Genomic DNA, 15,982 nt, shown 5'->3' on the forward strand with positions numbered 1-15,982 from the left:
GAACCTTGGTTGTGATTTTCTGTTCTCCTGTCACTTTCCTTGTGGCTGGTGAGACTCCGGGTTCTGAATCAGCCTCCCAGCTTCCTTACTTGTTGCTCTTTAGATTTTCTGGCTCCTTGCTGGGTTGTGAGTTCGAGTTCCCTCTATTCTGAGTCTCCATCCGTGTCTAGCCAGACCTAAACCTGACAACCAATTCACCTGTGCACTAGTCACCCCTGGGCTGATTTCTTCTCACTCTTATACTTCCCCTCCTCCTTCCTGTGAGAGGCCCCAGAATCCTTGTGAGTGGCCCTGTAGGCTATCCCACAAGTCAGCAGCTAGTGCTACCTTCTTGGGGTCTAACTCTTTTGAGTCAGCCAGGCACTTTCTCAATTCTGGGTAACACACATCAAAAATTCTTTCTAGCATGAAGAGACTACTCATGCAATCAAAAGTTGTTACTTTGTGGCCTTCAATCCACCCATCTAAGTTTTTCAGGGATTCAAACACCCAAATTGCCCATAACATACCATCTTTCTTATCACTCACTTTGTTCCTGAGGCTGCCTACAGGTGAGGACAGCGTTGGTTAAGGCCATCCTAGGCTTCAAATTGTTTAATTAACTTTGCCTGTCTTCGGGGCTTCGAGTGCCGTTGGTTCTCTGTCTCCCCTCCCTCCCCTGCATCCACCTGCATCCACTGCCTCGTATCCTCCCCCCCCCTCCTCGACCAACCCCCCTGATTGGCGGCCTCGCTGGTCATTATTGACCCTCCCTGGGCAGCCCTCTGCCCGGCAGCCCCTATGGCTAAGGGCCCCCAAAGCAAAGGGTGGCTCCAACAGAGGCGGCTCCTGGTTGTGTCTGCAGGTGTCCGCAGGGGAAGCCAGTTGCCAGGCGTCAACCAGCAGTGACTAAGGAAGATAGGAGTGGCCCGGGCTAAGTATAGTACCTCACTCTACCCTGCAAACCTGTCCATATCGCAGACGCTCAAACTTAGGTGTGTATTTTCTCCTGTGTTAAAATGTGCATCCTTCATAGTATTTAAAATTGCATTGTTAAACCTAGTCCCTTTTCCCCACTATTCAGGACTCTCAAACTTGGGTGTGGTGTTTTCCTGTGTTTTAAAATTGCATCATGAAAGTCTTAAATATCTAAGTATTGAGTGTCTTGTCCAATTGTCAACTTGTCTCTTCTCCCTCTGTCCCGTCTGCTTGCATCCTGCCCAACGTCCTTCCTTAGTGTTCCCCCCCTTCCCTCTCCATTCCACTTCTCTCCACTCCCACCTACTCTATGGTGCTCTCTGTCTCTCCTATCTTCTCTAAATGCTTCTCCATCGACTATCCTGCTCTCATTACTAAATCTGGTTGAAAGAAGTTTAAAAAGGATATCCTGATCTCCAACCCAGGCCTCCCTATCACTGACACCTATACCAGTGCCTCCTCCAGACAAACTTTCACTGACATCCTCTTTGTTGTTCCCTTGCCAGATCTATGGACTCTACATATGGTCTCTGTGCTCTCTCCCTTCTCTTCCTCTCCCATTAATGGTGGCACCCGTTGGGAGGCCCTCCTGGCCTCCTTCCACTCCTCTAAGGTCATCATTAATGTTTACCTTAACGGTACTGTCTTGGTCCAAGGCCCTCAAGCCAACCTTCTCCTCTTTGATAGACGCTTCCCGCGCCTCATCAATTTCCTTTCTTCTCCTGCTGTCCCCTCTCCCCTCCATGGCTTCCTTGCCTTCCCCTGCTGTCTCCTCCTTGGCTACCTTGCCCTCTCCTCCTTCCTCATCTGCCCCACCTGGGGCTTCATCTACACCTGCGCAGGGCGTACCTCTGATTTGTACTCCTCCCCGGAAGTCTTTTAAGGATGGTAACCTTCTCCACATTGCCACTCTAAAATCTCGCTCAGCTATCAAACACTCCTCTGACATCTGCCACCTCCTGGAGGAACATGACCTCGATGTCCTCGGTCTCACCGAGACATGTTTCACAGCCAGCTCTGTCACAAGCTTTGACACTCTCCTCCCAGTTGGCTTTAAGATCCTCTCTGTGCCCAGATCCAACCGTACTGGAGGGGGTGTAGCCCTGATCTTCCCTGAGTGGATTCCTACCTCTCTCATTCCTACACAGGCCTGCTCCTCTTTCGAATGCCTTGTCTGGAGGCTCTCTCTCTTGGCCATTCCCTTACTGTGGCTACCATCCATCGGCCACCTGGTCATACCTTCTCCTTCCTCTCTGAGTGGGCGGACTTCTCCTTGTCCCTCCTGGTCTCCACCACTCAACTCCTCCTTCTTGGAGACTTCAACATCCACTTAGATGCTTCCTGTCCTTCCACTGAACACTTTTGTGACCTCTGCGACTCACTCTCACTCTCTTTTCTCCCCTCTGGCCCGACTCACTGTGCAGGGCACACTGTGGATGTTCTGATCTCTTCAGACCTTCCCCTTTCAATCCCTCTCACCTCTCCTCTCTCCTGGAGTGATCACTTTCTCCTTTCCTCCCATCTCACCCTCGGTACCCCACAGGCCAAGCCAACTCCAGCACTGCCATCTACCTTCTCGGTTATCCGACCCACGACGCATGTGTTAGTTGAGGCTTTCGCCGCCACTTTCTCACCACCCCCCTCTCCTCCCTTGGCTGACTCACACCCTGACACAGCCCTTTCCATGCTCCACTCTGCTATATCTGATACTCTTGATGTTTTTGCCCCTGTCATGAGGATCCGCTTGAAGCCCAAAGCCAAGTGCAACTCTTGGTACGACTTAGACCTCATCACTCTCAAACGCAAGTGCAGGGTAGCCGAGAGGAAATGGCTTGCTTCCGGGTCCTCCTCTGACGAGATGGCCTGCCGCCTGCTCCAAAGGCAATACCGGCTCGCACCAAAAAGACAGCCCTCATCGAAGCCTGCATATCTGCGGCATCTAACAACTCGGCCGAACTCTTTAAAATCTGCAAAGAGCTGGCCAATCCTGCGGCAGTCTCTACCTCTCCTGTCCCTTCCCAGGCCCTCTGCACGGCCCTGGCTTCTCATTTCAACTCTAAAACTCAGGAAGGCGTGACTTCCCTCTCTTCCTCCCCCCCTCCTCCCTGCTCTTCCTCTTGCCCTTCTTCCGCCATCTCTCCTCCCTCCTTATCTGCCTTTCCCCTGTTCTCCTCAGACAAGGTTTCTAGTCAAGTCTGATCTATAAAAGTCTCGTCAAAACAGGTTCACCCCTGTTCCTCCAAAACCATCAAGGACCACTTTGACACCCTGGCTCCTGCTCTGGCTGATTTCTGCAACCACTCCTTCACCTCTCGAGTTTTCCCCTCCCCCCTGAAGCACTCCCTTGTGCACCCTCTTCTTAAGAAACCCTCTGCCACCCTTCCTGCCGGCTAACTATTGTCCAATCTCCATCACTCCTTTTCTGGGCAAACTCCTGGAAAAGCTGGCCATCTCCCAGCTTAATCTCCACTCTGAATCTGTTGATTGACTCCATGACCATCAATCTGGCTTGAGAGCGGCCAGAAGCACGAAACTGCTCTCCGGAACATCCATGAAGACCTGCTCTCCAACCTCAATTCCAACACCCCCTGTGTCCTCATCTTACTTGATCTCTCTTCTGCCTTTGACATGGTCAACCATGCCATCCTGCTCAACCGTCTCTGCGATAAATCTGGGTATCACCGATCAGGCCCTGGCTTAGCTGACCTACTTCCTCTCTCATCGACCATCCCAGGTCCAACTTGGGTCCTTCCTCTCCTCTATCTCCATCTCTACCTGTGGTGTTCCCCAGGGGTCTAACCTCTCTCCCTGGCTGTCCAACCAATACCTGGCACTTCTTGCCCACTGCATTGCCGCTCTCTGCCCCAACTTTCAGTACTATGCGGATGACACTCAACTCATTTTCAGGCTCCCCTCTGCCACCCCTTCTCCTTCTCTCAACTCTGACTGACTGTCCGCCATTCAGTAGTGGTGTGCCGCCAATGATCTCTGCCTTAATGCCAGTAAGACGGAGATTCTCCTCATCGGCACACCTGCTCTCTGATTTCCTGTCACTCCCTGGCTGGCCTCTCTTGGCCCTCTTCCTGCTCCCACCTGTGAGGCTAAAAACCTCAGGGTCATCTTCGACTCCACACTTTCCTTCTCTCCTCACATCTCTGACGTCTCTAAGAAGTCACACTACCAGCTGCACCTCCTCAGAGGTATTCTTCCCTTCCTCTTCTCCCTTCACCCAGAAGCTCACTGTCTCCAGAGCTCTGGTTCTCTCTAGGCTGAACTACTGCAACAGCCTCTTTCTAAATCTGCCTGCCTCTACTCTCCGCCCTCTGCAACTTATCCAAAACAGGACAGCGAGACTTGTCCTTGAGCCCAGGGATCGTATCTCTCCAGCACTGAAATCTCTACATTGGCTTCCAGTGGCGGCGAGGATTAAGTTCAAAACCCTCTGCATTGTCGACAAGGTCTTCTGGGTCCTGGGACCTCAATACCTTCAACTCTCTTCCTACTCAAGCCCTTTGCTAATCTGCCTCCAACTACCTCAGGGTTAACGCTTCTCCGAGCAGCGAGTTGGTGGTAGATCTTTCTTTGGCTGGGGCCTCTCCCTAGAATAGCCTACCTTCAGCTCTGAAACTTGAGGACAACCATCTCCGGTTCCGGAAGCACCTCAAGAACTTCCTAATTGCGTCTGCTTTCTCTCCTCCTCTCCCCTGCTGATCTCCTGGCTGAATCTGTAATTGCGCTGGTTACCTGGCTACCCTCTGATCTCTGGCCCAGGTCCCCTCACCGCCAGTTGCACACCTGCACTGCCCCCTGGGCAACCTTTGCACCCTGGGGCTGTTTCTGCATCCCTACAGCTCCTACTAGCACTTGAGACCTGATGTCTGCACCTACCCTTGCACTGGCCTCCAGCTGGCCTCACTTTTATTTGTCTTTATTTATTGTCTTTATTTACTTACTGTTATCCTATGTACTGCACGGCTCCCTCTCCCCTTCCCCCTCCCCTGCACTTGCGCGATCTCAATGTCACCGGGCCTAGTAGGATCGTTGTCTCTCTTCCCCCTATTTCCCCTCCCTTGCCTCGTCGCGCCTTGAAACACTTGTGTATAGGCATGTTACAAATGCCATATCATATCCCTAAATCTTTTTAGATATTGCAAAGGTGTCTTCCCATACCAGGCTATGAGAGCTTGTTTGACCATGCTATAGTCCCTTCTGTCTACTGCATCCATCTGCAGAATCACATCACAGCCATTCTGGGGAGCCTAGAAAGAACCGAAGGAACTTGATCTTCCTCATTCACATCTTGCATCTCACATGCTCACTCCGAAGCTTTCAGCTAATCGATTACATCACATGTTCCATCCCATGGACTCACCAGTTCTTTAGGGAGCTTATGCGTCTTGGTCCTGGAAGCATCACCACCAGAGGACCCTGAAAGTGAAGGAGAGTTACCAAAAAATATCTTTCTCATTTCCAATTCATGAGTTGATCCTTTTTCTCTCAATTCAAGCTTTCTGTGCTCCAATTGTAACTTCATTTCCACAATCTTGGCTTTTGTTTTTCTAACTTAAGAAGGATTTCTGGAGACATGGTATGTGGGGATGAAGGTATGGGGGTAAGGCTAGTTGTGGACTTGTAGCTGGTGCTGAGTCTAACGCCAATTCAATTTACTCCTCCTCACTCAAGTTTGAGCTCAAATTAGTATGAACCTCAACATCCTCATCTAAATCAATATTTAGTCTAGGTGATAGACATACAGACCTACTCTGGGATTTCTGCAAGTTCATTAACATGTGAATCAAATCTCGTGGGTTGCCTTTTGGGCTGAAGCCTTTTTTTTTTTTTTTACGTACATCTTGTTCAACTTTGAGTGCAACAAGAGCCTTCTGCTTAAAATTCCCATTATTATTATTTTATTTAAGTTACCTTTACACAAACCTTTTCTGGTGACCAGCCTTAGAGGATGGTTTTCTTGTACACCTGTATCTCCATTTTTTAGTGTGTCCACAACTACACTATCCCACCGCTGTAACACCACTTGTTAGGGAAATTTTACACACAATGCTGTCTGTGACATAACTTGTAAAAGCCCACTTTAGGTGTCAGGGTTGTACCCCTTGGGTTTAGCCTGAATTACCCAAAGGTTTGGTATCTGTGGCTGAGCAGCCAGGTTTAGTCTAGGATGGAGAAGGGCTGTAGTGAGGCACACAGTGCTTAGAGCATACAATCAGTTCATGTAAATACTGACACTCTAGTAGTTATAACAAAAATAGTAATTTATTTGTATATACGCTAAGGCTTTGGAAATAAACCATGGAGTACTGTTCACCCAATAATATCACAGTAGAGTAAAAGGTAGTGCACTTTAAATCAAATGTTAAGCAACACCAAAGTGAGAGAAACTACTATAACAAATAAGCAAACTTGAGATCAACTCTTATAACTTTAGTTAACCCCTGCTTAGCCAATCTTTAAAAGTCCATCCCTATACTAGGTGATGCTCAGAGTCTAGGAGGACAGTGTGGGTTGAGTGACCAAAGGATGAGGAGGAAAGAGGCAGGTAAGCAAGACGAAGTAGAGTCTATGAAGGTTTTCTTCAGCTTTGCAGGTAAGTAACAGTTTATCAAGTTAGGGTCCAATAGGTGGTTAACCCCAATGGGACTCAGGGTGCGCTGTAGGGGGATGCAATTAACAGCTTAACTGCAGCCCTCCAATGACACAAAAACAATGCAGTAAGACCAAGGTAAGTACCTAGGATCGAGACAGTACCTTTTCAATGTAGAAATTGTTGCAGCAGGAATGTCCCCAAGGTGAGGCAACAGGTGTCCCTGGTTTGGATTTCCTGGCCGGGGTGGCAGAAGGAACTTTGTTGGGAACAGACGGATGCACTCGTGCAGTGGAACACCCAGCAGTGGATCTGAGCGGCACTGGTGCTTTGGAGCCCTTAATAGGCTTCGGGTCAGCAACAGTTTTCGTCCGGTAGACTACTCTTCGGTTCTCAGTCCATGACTCAGCTGAGGGGACGTCTAGGAGCGGAAAAGTGTCATTGGAGGTCCAGAAGGATGCCCATAAGATTCCAGCCGAAACCGCACTTCACTAGGCATTGCACATCAAATGGTACAGGTCCCAGGGTATTGGGAGTTTGCAGCCCAGGAAGGTTGCAGCTCTTCGTGGTATGGTGCAAAATGCAGATGGCCTTGAGCTGGGTTCGGCCCACCATTCCAGGGGTGGAAGTTATCAAGAGAAATTGCTGGATGCTCCGAATTCGGGATCAGGTCTTCAGCAGTCAGTCACTCAACGGCTATGATAGTCGCTCGGAAGTTACTGGAACGTCCTTTGAATTCCTCTTTGGATCTTCATTTCAGTGTTCGAATCTGAGGTTCAGCTCCAGGACCCTCTTCTTTTTTGCAAGAAAACTGGCTGAGCCCACCGATCACCATTAAAGCTTTCCATGTAAATCTTATGGATCCTCACTGAATCCCTGCTTAAGTCTCCTCCTAGTTGGCCTGGGCAAGGCAGACACTTCCTGATCCTGACCTGAGGGTGATGCTCTGTGGGAAGATCACTTGGGAGTAGAAAAGGCTCATGGATGTGAGAGGAATCCAGGGGATCAGACACAGTATTTGCCTTCTTTTGAAGGAGACCTTTTTCCACTCCCACAATATATAATGGCTTGTTGCCACCATAATCTTTCTGTTACATGGGTTAATCATCTTAGTGTGGGTGGAATTAGTCAGAAACCGTGTATGAGTAAAACAGATGGACATCTTTCTCAAATTCAGAGAACTCGGACAATTGAAAATTCCCCTAACCCCCAAAAGCATGAGAGAAGGAGCTTTGTGGATGTTAAAGTTTCATCTGAAAACACATATTCCTCTTTACCAACCAGTCTGATGACTGATTCGTATACCATTCCCTTGATAAAGGTTATAAGAAATGGAGACCAAAACCTGAGAAAGAAAATAGGTAAGAAAACTAACTTTGTGGTTCAGGACTTCAAGTCCTATAATTCCCTTAGTACTTGGACGAGGAAGAGGCATGCAGAAGAACACAATTGTAGTAATCCGTTAATAAGTGGATATTGTCCACACCTGAGGGAGACTGGGAGGCTTAAATGGCCCCCTCAGGTGCAGGCTGTAGAGAAGACCAAGTCAGAGAGGCAGAAGCAGATAAAGCACTGTAAGCCATGCGGGCCGAGTCTGCAGGTGGAGGAGGGTCTAGTAGGCCGAGAAGACGCCCGGGCCACAAAGGGTCCTGAGATGGTTGGTGCCTCTCTTTATCCCCCTTGCAGAGGTTGTGCAGCAAAAAGTCAGCATGGTGGAAAATGCAGAGAGAGCTCCAGTGACTGGGTCGTGCAGGAGATTTGTAGGAGCTTGGGAAGCTCTGAGTTGTTGTGGAGAGTGCGAATGATGAGGAACTGTTTGCAAGGTCCAGGGAAGCCACAGAAGCTGACGGCCAGTGAGCACCGAGCAAGAGCTGCATACCCGATGAGTGCCCCACTGACGAGTGGTGCTCGCCTACGCAAAGTCAGCCGTGTCGTTTGCGTGTCAATGGCGGAGGTGCTTTTATTGAGTATCGATCTCTCAGAAAACCACTGAAGTGACGGTTAGTGAAAGTAGCTGTGATGTTCCTTTTGTGAGTTTGTGGAGATCCCAACTACCCGGTCGGGAAACCATTTTAAGAACTAAGGCAGGTAATCAATGCCAAAGCCAAAAGAAGCTAGACCTGTATAAATTGAGCGCATCAAGCATCGCCAAAAGCTAGAGGGAAGTAATACGAGTCCCATGGGTTGTAGGAAGCGCTGCTCATATGTTGAGAAGAATGTGCCTGATCTAAACTCACATTGCCACAGCCAAGCCCGAAGTATGAAAAGACTTTAACCATGACCACTATTTTGTTGTTGATTCAGAAGGTAAAGAAAGGTAGCTAAATAGGCTGCTCTTCTGGAGGAAGCTATCCAGAGGGAGATGAGCATCGTTTGCAATGTACTCCTAATATGGATCAATGTGAATGTTCTATTTCCTGAAAGCTGTTAACATTTTGATATCAAAGAAGACATTGAGGTGGTTGTTCTAAGTTCGAAGTTTCCATTGAAGCACTTTTCTGTTCCGGTTGTTGAAGTAGGCTGGTAGGTGAGTATATCCGTAGGGCAAGAAGTGATTGCTCACAAGAAACCTGGTGAAAGAATAAGCAGGTAGAACAAGGTGCAAGTGCTGAAGAGTGGTACTAATGGAAAACAACATGTTGAGTTGTGACATTTGGGGAAGAGTGGTGAAAGCTGGCTGAAGAAAAGTTACAGTTCTTCCTGCAGTTAAAATTGTGGTAAACCATCCTGACCAAGTTAGTTGTTGTTGCTGCAAATATGAGACAGTTCTTATACCAGGAGGAGTGAGAGCTTGGGATTTTCTCTCAAAACGCTTTATTGAAACAGAACTTTGTGAACTTGAGTGCGAGGACTTAAGAACTGGAACTTTGTCTTAAACCGGATTTCCTTGTTTTTCCTTTGAACTGTGGAGAAAACCTTTAGTTTGATCTGGAGAAGGACGTTCGCCGAGACCGTGACAAGAGACATTGATCACACTGGGAACCTAGTCATATGTTATATATTGTTGTTGAATTGCCATAAATTTCCTTTTTGTTTTGATTGTTGTATACGTGTCAGTGTTAGATATCCTTTAGTTTATTTTAGGTAGAGTAATCCTCGTCAGGGTAGGGATAGTGAAGCGTTTATACAACCTGTTTTTTTAATAAAATGGCTAAAGTTGAAGTTGTACACCTCACATTTCTGACCCATCACACAGCCTTCCAGTTCAAAATGGTTTGTGGCAGACACACTGCAGGACAAAGACCAGGGTAGTTTTGGTTACCTCCCCCCACTTCCTGTTCTTTCAAAAGTGCTGGTGGACTCATAGGTGCAGAGAATTTCAATCAAAAGGAAATCTACACCAACAAATACGGTGGAAATACTATTTGTTTCTGGCGTTAATTCTGCCGACTGTATTAGCCTTGGCAGTAATTCTGCCAGTGGAATTATCGCCAATTTTCTGGGAAGCATAATTCAGCACAGTGTTAAGTGGCGGTAGTTCCAGTTCAGCATAGTATTAAAATTGGACATAATTCTGTTACCGCCACTTTATCCACTTAATGCCAAACTCGTAATGAGACCGAAGTGTTTCAGAAGGGTAACTGCTCGGTGAAACTAGTTGATCTTTTTAAGTAACTAATTACCGCATAATATATTCACTGGCACTGAATTGTTATCCTCTGCTTCGACAATATGAAAGTAGGAAGTGGTGAGGAGTAGCATGAATTATTGTCTATTGCCCTTGTACATATACTATCTAAATATACTAGATCATGTATTTTTTATGTCAAGAATCAAGGGTGTAGGAATGGGAAAATGTTTGTAATTGCTTCATTAATAATTACATTTACATTATATTTATCTATTTCTGTATTGAAATAAGCATTGCTTGATATATATCCTGCCAGCAATGCGGTCAATATGAGCAAAGAGATTTAAAATGAATAATTCTGAGCAAGTACCATGAAATATTTTAGTTTTCTATATTTATTGAACCAGCAGAGGTAAGGAGGAGTGGAGATGGGACCATTGCAAGAAGTTGAGCCCTCTTTCTCAAATTCCAGAATTTTATTAAATAAATAGTAACCCCATAATTATTTTAATTGGGTTGCAGGAGTCCTAGCTGGCAATATAGTCTGGGGTGTGCAACCTTTAATATCTTAGAGGGTCCAACAGTGTTAATTATTATAAATAAAAACCTTTGGAGGTGCTTGGTAAGACACTGTTGCGTGTGCTTTGTGTGCTACGTAAACTGTGTAGGTAACTTATCGCTTTCAGTGAAAGCGCAAGTACTCAATTGAACGTGCTTCAATATGCAGTGCTAGGTTTACATTTAATATAAGAGAACATTGAACAGTGTTAATCATCATTTGTGAAAAGTGTGAGGAATCGATGGATTCAGTCACTTCCCCCAAGCGGAGCCCCTTCCTGTGAGGCTAACGAGGTGATCCCGCTACACAACATTCCCTCTAGGGTGGCGGTAAGATGGACCCCCAGGGAGAGGCTCCCATCTTGGGGATAAGGTCTCCCTTTCCAATGAGGAACTCCCTTCTGATTAAACTCAAAAACTCAGTATCACCCCATTAGTTGACAGACAACTGGACTCCTCTTATATATGTTATTGTGATATGATGACAGAAGAAAAATATCAACCTGGTACTGTGAAGTGTAAGAACATAGGAGTAATAAAGAATGTCTGTTAATCACTGAGACAAAGAAGCCAAAAGGAGTTATCACAAACATGGCCCTAACACAAAGGTAGGACTTTCCTTAGAAGCAGGGGAAGCCCCAGCAGTGTGTAGTAGAAAGAGGACGACCAAGTAAGCCAGAAAGTGAGACCCGAGATTTTCAAACCAGCCGGATCGAGGAGGCTGGAAAGCTGAGAAAGACACTGCTTTACAATCTCGGAAGCAGCTACAGAGATGAAGTACCAGCAGTACGCGGCATAAACGACAGACTGGAGGAAGTCTGTCAAAGTCCCGGATTCGGACAAATCCTATTTACCTACCCCACCAAAAGACCTAATATACATACCACAAAATGTTCAAACTACCAAAAGTTTGAACTTATTAGTGGTATGTATATTAGGTCTTTTGGTGGGGTAGGTAAAAAAAAGAAAAACAAAGGCTGCCGGGGTGTCCCGCGCAACACCCCGCTCACTATGCCATGCAGTATAGTGAGCAGGGGTTGTGGGAGACACCCCCACAGCTGACCCTGACTGGAAAAAAAAGGGTGCAGGGGTGTCCACCGCAACACCCCTGCTCAAAAGAAAGAAAAGACCCTGCGGCACCCGTGCCTGATCACGGAAGTGAAAGGGAACCAGCGTCGCAGGGACACAGCACGCCACAATGAAGGTTAAGTATGTGGGTGGGGGTGTGGGCGGGCATGGGGGTGTGGATTTGGGGTTGTTATAGCGTGATGTCCGCATAAGAAATGTACGAACATTTATGTATAATGTACTTTTCTCACACAGTCATTTCCGTCGCAGACATTTGAGCAAAACCCCAAATCAAGGAACGACGCTCGAACATGGCTGGAGAAGAGCACTAACATTGATGTGCCGAAGTGGCAGTACGCCAAGACCTGACCTGAGGGAGTCTGTTCACGGAAGGAGAACCTGAGGAGAGAACCAAGGGAGAGATCTGGGTGCGTGGAGGGGAAGTGAGTGCAGAACCCTTACATTGCCGATACCACTGTAGGACACCAAAGCATGTTGGAAGAGTGGCAAGAGAAAGCCGGAGAGACGTCCTGACCGAATACGAAGGCGACAATGAGAACGCCGACCCAGTGATGCAGACCCGTTACATTACACGTAACTGGGAGAGCGGGAGACCCAGCAAACGAGGCGTAGAGTAACAAAGGGACAGTGATATTCTCTCCAATAAGTAAACCAAATATAACGATTGGAGGAAGCCCACTCGTCCCAGTGAATGGCAAGATTACCAGAAGAGTAAGAATCATTCAGGGAGTCCTCATACTCGTCCCAGTGGATAGCAAGATCATAAGAAGAGCAAGAGTCAAACAGATAATCTAGCTACATATCTCACTGAGAGGATAAATAAAAGGAAAGAGGGTTGGACTGAGAAACTGTGTTTGTATCCTAACGAAGAAGGAAAGGTTGTGAAGCAAAACGCATTCTCAAAAACGCAGTCAAAAATTAGAGAAAGCTCAGAAAGGAGCCTGAAGAGAAGAAGGAATCAATATACAAAGGCCTGGAAAAGCTCATTGAGAGAACTGCAAGGATTAATAAGGGAGATGGCAAAAGAGTATTTGAAGATCCCATATAGAGAACTGCTGAGAAGCAATCCAGGAGAAGGGAGTCATTCTCATGGCCTTTTTTTTGGACTGTATTAATAGTGGTAGGGTCAGCCTACGTTCGTTTCAGATGAAGGACAGAGTTTTGATTTTGGACTTCATTCCTGACGACGAGCACCCTAGTTTAATTGTGGTAGATAGGGAAACCCTTACGATACGGAAAGTTAGACCTTTTCTTTATTATTTTCCAGTAAACCTTTTGAAAATGGTACATTTTGGCCTGTCTCTTCCTTCTGACCTACCACACAGATTAAATCAATATATTAGTTCCAGTGTCTTTGAATTAAAGCAACTTAATTTTGTGTAAGTACATTTCCAAGTTATGTGGTTTAGGATGAGTGATGCATATCTCCAAATAACTAACTTTCCTAATGTAGCTTAACAGTGTACTGCCCTGAAACAGCAATATGAACACAATGAAACTCTACACCTTATCATTAGCCACAACTCTGCATAATAATATTTGTTTGTTTTCCTCAAAGTATTGCGCACATTTGTTATTTTTCTATTTATCTTATAATTGCCAGTTCAAAAATAAATGTTGGCAAGACCATTCATTTCCTACGGGACACACTGTGAGCAAACCATGATTGTCGTATGCCATTTTGTTTTAGCAAATTGCCTCTGAAAAGATTGCTCAGACAGAGAGAGGTGGAGACAGCAAATGTAACCCCGATGAGTTTTCACAAAAAGACACCAGAATGGTTGGCTTTCCAGAAATGAATAACCCTCCTTCTCTGAACCAGCAAGATGAATTGACCCGCCTTCGTGCCCTTCTAGAAGAAAAAGAAGACATTATTGCAGTAAGATCATAAGCAGAACATTCAATGATTAATGATTATTCTCAAATGTTGACTCCCAAAGGACTCCCAGTTGAGTGAACAATAGTCTCTATATGTTGTGAAAGGGGGTTGCATAGCTAACAGTTAAGTAGAATTATGCAACGTCTTTGTTCTTTGTATTTTCTTTACATAATTATCCAACTTACTGAAAATACCTGGTATTACCAGAAATGAAATCAATGTTGGTGATGTTGGACACAGAATTCAGAAGACGTACAAGTCGGAAATGTTCACAGTTGTAATGTTAAATGTGTATCTGTATGGGGGGATGTGGTTGTGTATATTATCTTAAGCCTGTAGGAAGCTCACAAGTTCTTGCCCAGACATCTGTGTTCAACTTGCAGGGGACTGACTTGAATTCTAACAGGACAAATTTAGCTTTTCATTCTTCCGAGGTCCATTCAACTGGTCTTTAAGTAAGCTTTATAGGCCCCAACCGAGGGCTGAGATAAATTCCCAAGCATCGCAAGGTTATTTAACCAGGTGTAAGGGCCCATAATCTGCCATATGGCCAGAGGATGGAGTGGGAAGGGATCTTAATGCAACGGTGTAGGTAGGGAGGACCGATAATGATGGAGGAACAAGATACCGGGAGTAATGGCACTGGAAAGGAGGAGGGGTGGACTAGCATGGTGGAGAAATAGTTGCGAGAGAAAGTGGTGGCAGCTCCAGGTTAGTGATGCAGCATTCCCCTGTTGGTAATCTGTGGGCTCTACAAGATATGCAGGCTGTACCATCTTGTATTGCCTTTATATTAACCAGTGGAAGAACACTGCTAAAGTTCAACGGGTTATAGTAACACTTATTATTACAGTGCGTAGAAGTGGTAAAACACACATAATCTCTTGAAACAAAGGAATTACAGAACAGAGAACTATTAAATTATTTTGTGAAAGGTAGGTAGAAGTGTTGGTGCAGGCTACAGTAATGTAATTTAGGAGATCGAGGTTGAAAGTCCGAGGTGGAAATGTGAGAAAAGACCGAAGATAATTTTTTTTAAATACCCTTCGGTCTTTTCTCTTCTGAACATTTCTGACTTAGCCCACACGTCCACCCACACACCCAACACACCCCTACCCACCACCCCATGCCCCTACTTACCTTGCTTCCGACTCGCTGTGTCCCTGCAACGCCTGTTCCCTTTCACTTCTGTGATCGGGAACCGGCGCCGCAGAGTACGTTTGTTTTTCTGTTATGTTTGTTTTTATCTTTTCTTCAGGACGGCTGCCGGAGACACCCTGTTCACAATATAGTGAGCAAGGGTGCGGGGGACACCACCACATCCCCCAGCACCAAATCATCACGTTGAACTTTTCGGCCAAATCACACATTCAGTCATCTTTTTTCGAACATTTTGGCTGATTCCAATTTAGGTCAATAAAGTATCAAGTTTGAGGTCCATTCTTATGTCTTTGCCCTATTAGGTAGGAAAAACCTCAAATTCTGTGGTCACCCATGTGTTAGAATACCAAGTTTATCGGTATCAGAAGACCTGTTTTTACACAAGGGCTTTTTCTCCCAGAGGATATGGTTTGAGAGACGGACAGGATTCTGATTGGATGGTCACAGTTATGATACTGCCACGGCTAAAGGTAGAACCTTGCTTCATGAGCACTCAGTCACCTTCCTAAGGTGAGTCCAGTAAGAAGAACTTCAAAATCGAATAGCTTCTGCAGTTTCCAACAGCAGCTGGCTAAAGCTTGGGTTTCGGCAAATGTGGAGATCAACACCAATGGTAGGTATGCAGCAAGTAAAAATATTGGCAGGCTCAGAGCTGCTGAAACTAGGGTATGGTATAATAGTCCAGTTCGGTGAGGTACATCTCCAGTGGTTGAAGGCACAGTTGGTGTGTAGTGATGGCCAGGCAATGTAATCCTCATATTACCTATGTCCACTTGGACATTATTCTGGTTTATGACATTCGCTTCCATGTTAGCAGCCACAGGCCTCAGGCGCTATCTGTTGCCAATGTGTGCTCTCTGTCGGTTGGCTTATCTTCTGTAGAATTCATGCAGGGATGGCTTTGTGAAGGCAGAATATTCTCAAAGGCTTGTGAATCGGTTGATCCTGCCATATCAATGGAGGGGAGCACCATGCACAAGTCTCTCATTCTCTGGTAATGGGAAGTTTGATGCAGTTAGCGGTGGCCAGAACATGGCATCTTCAGGCAGGGTCTCCTCATGATTCGTTTTTCCACTGGTGTCTTTATCCATGCTTCACGGCTTATCCCCAAGTATTAACAGGTAAGAGATCAGACTGCTTTTTAAAAGGGTGTTGGGGCCAGTGA

The 15,982-nt window shown here is 46.1% G+C and overlaps 1 protein-coding gene across 15 annotated transcripts in view; it reads left to right on the forward strand.

Moving 5' to 3' along the window:
- PDE4DIP (phosphodiesterase 4D interacting protein) overlaps positions 1–15,982 on the forward strand; it is a 1,465,918-nt gene that overhangs the window by 1,100,885 nt on the left and 349,051 nt on the right. For all 15 annotated transcript variants that reach the window (XM_069641322.1, XM_069641325.1, XM_069641324.1 and 12 more), the window contains one exon: positions 13,468–13,656. In XM_069641322.1, the coding sequence (XP_069497423.1) occupies positions 13,468–13,656 (189 nt within the window). The remainder of the gene's footprint in view (positions 1–13,467; positions 13,657–15,982) is intronic.

Source organism: Ambystoma mexicanum, chromosome 1q (assembly GCF_040938575.1).
Source record: "Ambystoma mexicanum isolate Mex_15411 chromosome 1q, UKY_AmexF1_1, whole genome shotgun sequence".
Taxonomy (NCBI): Eukaryota; Metazoa; Chordata; class Amphibia; order Caudata; family Ambystomatidae; genus Ambystoma; species Ambystoma mexicanum.